Source organism: Eleutherodactylus coqui, chromosome 6 (assembly GCF_035609145.1).
Source record: "Eleutherodactylus coqui strain aEleCoq1 chromosome 6, aEleCoq1.hap1, whole genome shotgun sequence".
Lineage (NCBI taxonomy): Eukaryota > Metazoa > Chordata > Amphibia > Anura > Eleutherodactylidae > Eleutherodactylus > Eleutherodactylus coqui.
In genome coordinates, this window is record NC_089842.1 from 142,241,473 (window position 1) to 142,248,444 (window position 6,972).

At 42.5% G+C, this 6,972-nt stretch overlaps 1 protein-coding gene across 1 annotated transcript in view; it reads right to left on the bottom strand.

Annotated features, from left to right (window-relative positions):
- The window catches only part of TMC4 (transmembrane channel like 4), a 39,322-nt gene extending 32,400 nt beyond the window's left edge, over nucleotides 1–6,922 (bottom strand). The window contains exons 1-3 of the mRNA XM_066607783.1: nucleotides 6,750–6,922; nucleotides 3,670–3,865; nucleotides 1,278–1,426 (exon numbers count right to left, since the gene is read on the bottom strand). Coding sequence (XP_066463880.1) covers nucleotides 1,278–1,426; nucleotides 3,670–3,865; nucleotides 6,750–6,804 — 400 coding nt within the window. The 5' untranslated portion in view covers nucleotides 6,805–6,922. The remainder of the gene's footprint in view (nucleotides 1–1,277; nucleotides 1,427–3,669; nucleotides 3,866–6,749) is intronic.
- Between the last annotated feature and the right edge of the window lie 50 nt (nucleotides 6,923–6,972).

Genomic DNA, 6,972 nt, shown 5'->3' on the forward strand with positions numbered 1-6,972 from the left:
GCATTGATCCAGCACTAGCGCTCTATTCACTGAGAAGATAACCGAGCAGCGCACACTTGGGTATTTCCATCAGCCCAATTGGACTGAATGAGTACAGGAGCCAAGAACACAATGATCAGTGCCCAGCCTCATTGCTGACTGTGTTTAGATGTGCTGTTTTGCAAGCTAACAATAGAGTCATTACTATGAGCTCCCCGGTCCGACAGATGCTAAAAATGTCTGCCACAATGGAATCTGCTGTGTGTATGTTATTTCTTATATTTCAAGGGTTGAATTTTGCAATTCTGCAGCATAGACAGACATGTTTCGGAATCGGAATCCGCAGTGTTTTTTTTTTTAATCCCCTGGATGGGATGGCTTGTACTGTAAACGCTGCAGACGTCATGCAATGATTCGGCTAGTAGAAATTCTGCAGCGTGTCCTGCCCACATGAAAGTGGCCCGAGAAAAGATGCTCCAGAATTGTTATCTCATGCAATTATTTAAAGGGGTTGTCTCGTGGCAGCAAGTGGGGTTATACACTTCTGTATGGCCATATTAATGCACTTTGTAATATACATCGTGCATTAAATATGAGCCATACAGAAGTTATTCACTTACCTTCCCTGCGCTGGCGTCCCCGTCTCCATGGCTCCGTCTAATTTCCGCGTCTAATCTCCTGATTAGACGCGCTTGCGCAGAAGGGTCTTCTCCCATCTGTTCGGTCCGGCACGAGCGGCATTCTGGCTCCGCCCCTTCTACACGTCATCACGTAGCTCCGCCCCATCATGTGTGCCGATTCCAGCCAATCAGGAGGCTGGAATCGGCACACGTGATGGGGGCGGAGCTACGCGATGATGTGTAGAAGGGGGCGGATCCAGAATGTCGCTCGTGCCGGACCGAACAGATGGGAGAAGACCCTTCTGCGCAAGCGCGTCTAATCAGGAGATTAGACGCTGAAATTAGACGGAGCCATGGAGACGGGGACGCCAGCGCAGGGAAGGTAAGTGAATAACTTCTGTATGGCTCATATTTAATGCACGATGTATATTACAAAGTGCATTAATATGGCCATACAGAAGTGTATAACCCCACTTGCTTTCGCGAGACAACCCCTTTAATAAAACAGACACGTGAGGAGAGGTGACAGTTCCTCCGCAGGACCGCTAGGGCACCTAAATATTTGTCCAGTTTGTTTTGACTTTACAATATTAATCATTATATACTGTATTTAGGTCCTATTATAACATTTTCTGACTAATTATTTGGGTTACTTGTATCCTTATGTTGCTCACATACCTCCAATAGTTTGCAGAGTGCCTTTCCATAGAACTAGGTATTGTAGAACATCCGATGTTAAATTCTTAAACTTTCTCCAAGATCTTGCATTTTCCTCCTTCCAGGACTCCAACCCCGTCTTCCTTGCAATTTTTCTCTCCTGTTTTTTCCTTCATAAGAAGAATGTGTTCATTCAAGGGGAGAAAAGAATCCTGCCTAGAGATGAGCGAGTATACTCGCTAAGGCACATTATTCGAGCGAGTAGTGCCTTAGCCGAGTATCTCCTCGCTCGTCTCTAAAGATTTGGGGGCCGGCGCGGGTGGCAGGTGAGTTGCGGCGGTGAGCAGGGGGGAGCGGGAGAGAGAGATCTCCCCTCCGTTCCTCCCCACTCTCCCCCGCCGCTCCCCCGAATCTTTAGAGATGAGCGGGGAGATACTCGGCTAAGGCACTACTCGCTCGAGTAATGTGCCTTAGCGAGTATACTCGCTCATCTCTAATCCTGTCCTACACATCTTATGTAGTAAAATGATGCCTTTATTTCATTGCTTGCTGTATTATTCTATATGTGTATCTATTACATGAGCGTCTTGTTCTCATGGGTAGTTTTAGGTACCTGTAGTTTATAATAACTTATTATTGTTATAGTGGAAATTAGCTTTAGGTTCAGTGGTTTCCTAGTGAGCTTTTGATTGGCTTGTGCTTATAGACAGCTGCCACCCTAATAAGCAGAGCTGCAGCGGGGTCTAAATAGAGCAGACTACCACAGTTCCATTAGACCAAGAATCTAAGGTACGGTCACTAATCATAATAGTGCAACAATAGTAAAAGCTGCCAACTCCGAAGAAAAAAAAGTACAGAAGGTTAGCCCATAGCAGAAGTCAGACAGAAGGGATAGCAGGATCAGACTACAAGAGTGTGGTTGTAGTCTGTAACCATGGAGACACATTGATCTGTATAGGAGCTGTAGACACAAAACAGTAAATTGTTTTAGGCCTATTTGCAAAGTTATATCTATATATATATATAAAATTGAATGTATGTCTGTCTGCATGTATGCGTGTCTGTGTGTCCTTTATGCGCTACTAAACCATTCATCCGATCGCCATGAAACTTTGGGAAGGTGTTGAGTACACTCCTGGGAAGATTGTAGGCATAGTACATTTATGCTATGATAAATGGCGCGCGTGCGAGCGTCGAAAGTTACGCCCCACCCACATAGATCGTTTGATTTCCATCATTGCCACTAATTCTCTCACTTCCCGATGTCGTAGAAGCATGAAATTTGGCACAGGCATTGATTATGTCATAAATAGGAAAAGTTAATAGGTCCTAACTCGATTACTCAATTCTAAGCGCAAAAGAATTAGCGTCCAAATTTTACGTACAGAATCTAATTTTCTCACTTCCCAATGTCATAGAAACTTGAAATTTGGCACGAGCATTGATTATGTCATAAATAGGAAAACTTAATGGGTCCCAATTCGATTATTCAATTCTAAGCGCCAAAGAATTAGCGTCCAAATTTTACGTATGGAATCTAATTCTCTCACTTTCCAATGTCGTAGAAACATGAAATTTGGCATGAGCATTGATTATGTCATATATAGGAAAAGTTAATAGGTCCCAACTCGATTATTCAATTCTAAGCGCCAAAGAATTAGCGTCCAAATTTTACGTACGGAATCTAATTCTCTCACTTCCCAATGTAATAGAAACTTGAAATTTGGCACTAGCATTGATTATGTCAAAATTAGGAAAAGTTAATGGGTCCCAACTCGATTATTCAATTCTAAGCGCAAAAGAATTAGCGTCCAAATTTTACGTACGGAATCTAATTCTCTCACTTCCTGATGTCATCTATATATATAAAAAGGAATGTATGTATGTCTGTCTGTTCTTTTTGCGCTACTACACCATTCATCTAATCGCCATGAAACTTTGGCAAGTTGTTGAGTACACTCCTGGGAAGATTACTCGCATAGTACATCTATCCTACGATAGGTGGCGTGCATGCGAGCATCGTCGACAGTTATGCCCCCCAGACAAAGATCGTTTGATTTCCATCTCAAGCACGAAAGCAAAAGGCATTACGAGCAACGGGATGTGTGTTCAACTACAAAATGATGCACCGCCGAACGTTTCGCAAGACAATTGCTGGATATTGAGAATGCTGAGGTAAAATGAAAGCTGTGCTGTGATTGGTTGCTATTTCTTATACTGCTGAGGTAACATGAAAGCTGTGGTGCTGTGATTGGTTGTTATATATTATACCGCTGAGGTAACTTGAAAGCTGCGCTGTGATTGGTTGTTATCTAGATATATAAAAACGAATGTATGTATATATGTCTGTCTGTCTCCGCAGCAACGCGCGACGGGTAAGCTAGTGTTTATATAAAAGAGATAGCAAATTTACCTTCTTTCTCTTTTCTTCTGCATAGAACAGTAAAAGTCTTTTATAGGCCTGTCTTCATCTTCTAGCCACATATCTACCCACTTGTCTTCCAGAACATTTTCCCTTGTTGGTGGGGAACTTTCAGCAAATGTCTGCTCTTCATGACCCCGAAAACGTAGTAATGAATCGGGCGACTCCTTTGTTTGCCACTCTACAGCTGCCAATTATATAAATGTATTTGTGGTTTATGTTTTTTCACTTTCAAGAATTACTGCATAATCATGACCAGCATTTACTAAAGTGCAGAACATATGCACTGTAAGGCCTCACTCAGACGAGCAGGTTTTTTTGTGCGCCTATGCACGTCCATTAGAACCATTGGTTTCCTATGAAGTGTTTACGTCGTTTTTTAGAGGAATAAAATACCCGCACCTGCAAAAGATAGAACATGCGAGTGCCAATGCACCTGTTCGCGTGCATTTTGCACTTCCGTGGACCACATTTTCTTTTTACGCACATAGGCCCGGGAAAAAAGCACGCTCATCTGAATGAGGCCTAAGGGTGGACAGCGATATCGCTGTGTTTTTTTTAATGCAATTGTCAATGGGACTTTCTAATGTTAAAAACGCATCGCACAAAAATCACAAAGCACCAACTTGCGATGTGTTTTTAACATTAGAAAGTCCCATTGACAATCGTGTGAAAAAAACGCAGCGATATCGCGTAAAAAAAAAAAACACAAGAAAAACACAAGTGGGCGTTCACTCTAATGCAGCAATAATACAAGTCACCAAGGGTAAAAAATGACTGACAAATCAGAAGAGGAACAGCGGGGCTCTGAAAACCAGGAGCAGGTAAATATATGGGTGTTGTGTGTGTGTGGGGGGTTATTAGTACTCTAGCTGCCTTGAGGGTCACTATTACTGGGGTCGATATAGGGGACACTATTGTAATAGTATTACTACTGAGGCCACTGTGGGGGTCACTATTACTACTGGGGCCAATATTGGGGTCACTATTACTACTGGGGCTAAAATAAGGGGTCACTATTACTACTGGGGCCGATATAGGGGACACTATTATTAATAACGTCCCCTATATTAGCCACAGTAGTAATATTACTACTGAGGCCACTGTGAGGGTCACTATTACTACAGGGGCTATTATAGGGGGTCACTTACTATTAAGGCCAATATAGGGGTCACTATTACTACTGGGCCTAATATAGGGGTCACTATTACTACGGTGGCTACTATGGGGGAGTGGCACTATTACTACTTGGATGAATATAGGGGACACTATTACTACTGAAGCCACTGTTGGGGTCACTCTTACTACTAAGGCCACTGTGGGGGTCACTATTACTATTGGAGCTGATATAGGGGACACTATTACTACTAAAGCCATTCTGCACGTGGTAGCATATCTCAAGCTGACTTAGGGTATGTTTACATGTGGCATAAATTTCCGTAACAAATTCAGCAGCATTTTCGCATACAAAAACAGTCCAAATTCATACTACTGGTGCTGATTTTCACTGGAAATCAGCCGCGTATCCGCAGCTTATTTCATACTATGCAGCGCTCCTACTTACCTTCTCCAAAGGCTTTACGCCATCAGCACTCCTCAACTTGCAGTTCCCAGCGGCTTGGTCAGGTGGCGCCACAGCAGGCCAGTGGCAATGCCGCATAGTATGAAATAAGCTGGCTGATTTCCAGTCAAAATCCACACAAATGGTACACATTTTGACAGTTTTTTGGATGCAAAAATGCTGCAGAATTTGGTCCCTGCCTTTTTTTTTTTTTGAACGGCCCTGTACATTTTATAACGCCAGAGGTAAAAATCGTACGTTGTGGTAAGCCCCGCCCCTTGACCACACCCCTATGTCCTGCTTTGACCCTGGAAAATCTGGTCACCTTATATACTAAAGGACCTTTCACATGTGTGGAATATTGCTACAAGACGCACCTAAAGATGCAGCTTAATTTGTGCTTCAGATTTCTGTTCCTTAACGCACATTTGTACTTGTGGCTGTTGGTACAGAATTTTCTGCAACTTGTAGAAATATTTCGCACGTGAGAAAGGTCCCTAAAGCTGTATTTCCACATAGCAAAAACCACGTGTGGCTGAAACTCTGTCCAGACATAGCTGCAACTTTTGATATACTTCAATTCCTCATGGTTTTCAAGATCTCTGCTTGCAGTCTGTTAATAGAAACCTGCATTATATATACTCCCCGAAGATTAGAATGTCTCTTGGTTATGTGATGACACAAGTCCACGACTTATTATAGTACAGTTATCAGACTTCTCTCAATCACATCAGAAAGTGGTTAGTGCATCATAAGTGCGAAAATATGCATTTAATTCCAAATTACATAATATGGTCTTAAATAAAAGACCCCTAAAAGTAATTAAGCATAGGTGCTGCTGGTAATGGCTAACATTTCTTGCCTTCATGGAGATGAAATTCTGCCACCATCTGCATTTTATGGATTGTGCACACTAAGGTAAATTAGTTCTCACTTTTTTTAGGAAGTTTGTTTAGAGGAGGATGTGGGCACAAAGAGTGATATTATCCAGATAGGCTAAGTTCACATGTGTCTTGGAGGGGCTGTGGAGACTATCACAGCTCAAGTCACTGTCCAGTCAATTGCCAGATGCCATAAAGGAAACCTAATGACCTTCATTATAATCAATGGGATCAGTTGGGCACTATTGGTATCCATCATCACTGCTGCCATTTTCTTTGCTCTGAACTACGATGGAGCAGAACAGGGGATAACAAACCCAGTTGTGAGAGCAGACGGTAGCTTCAGTTACCACTCGATCAAAAGAGTGGTACAGAGTTCCTAGAGCAACAATAAGCCTAATCCTAGCCTAAGCAAGTCTTTTACATGACTTGACCCATTCATCCAACCATTCACCAGTGTGACCATCTGATTGACAGTCAATGTCAGTTGGCTCGAGCCTATGGCTCTCTACCTTTTGTAAAACCACAGCATTGGAGATTGGGTATACTGGAAGTTGTAGACGGACTCTAATGTCCGGGATAGTTGAACTCTGTACTGTTTTGGCAAGTAAATTATAAGTGTCACCTACCTGTCCCAAATGGATGTGCATTGTAATCAGGAATCTCATCTTCTATATAATGCATCTTGCAAGGAGAAATGTCCAGTGGTGGTCAGTAAGGTCAGAAGATATTAAGGGAATGTCCCCAGTTTCTTGTGCAGTTCAATAACATGACAAACAAGGAAGCTGTGGCTGGGGAAATTTAATGCCACCAATTGATAGTGCAGCTGGTTAATGATTTGTTGCTGGTATT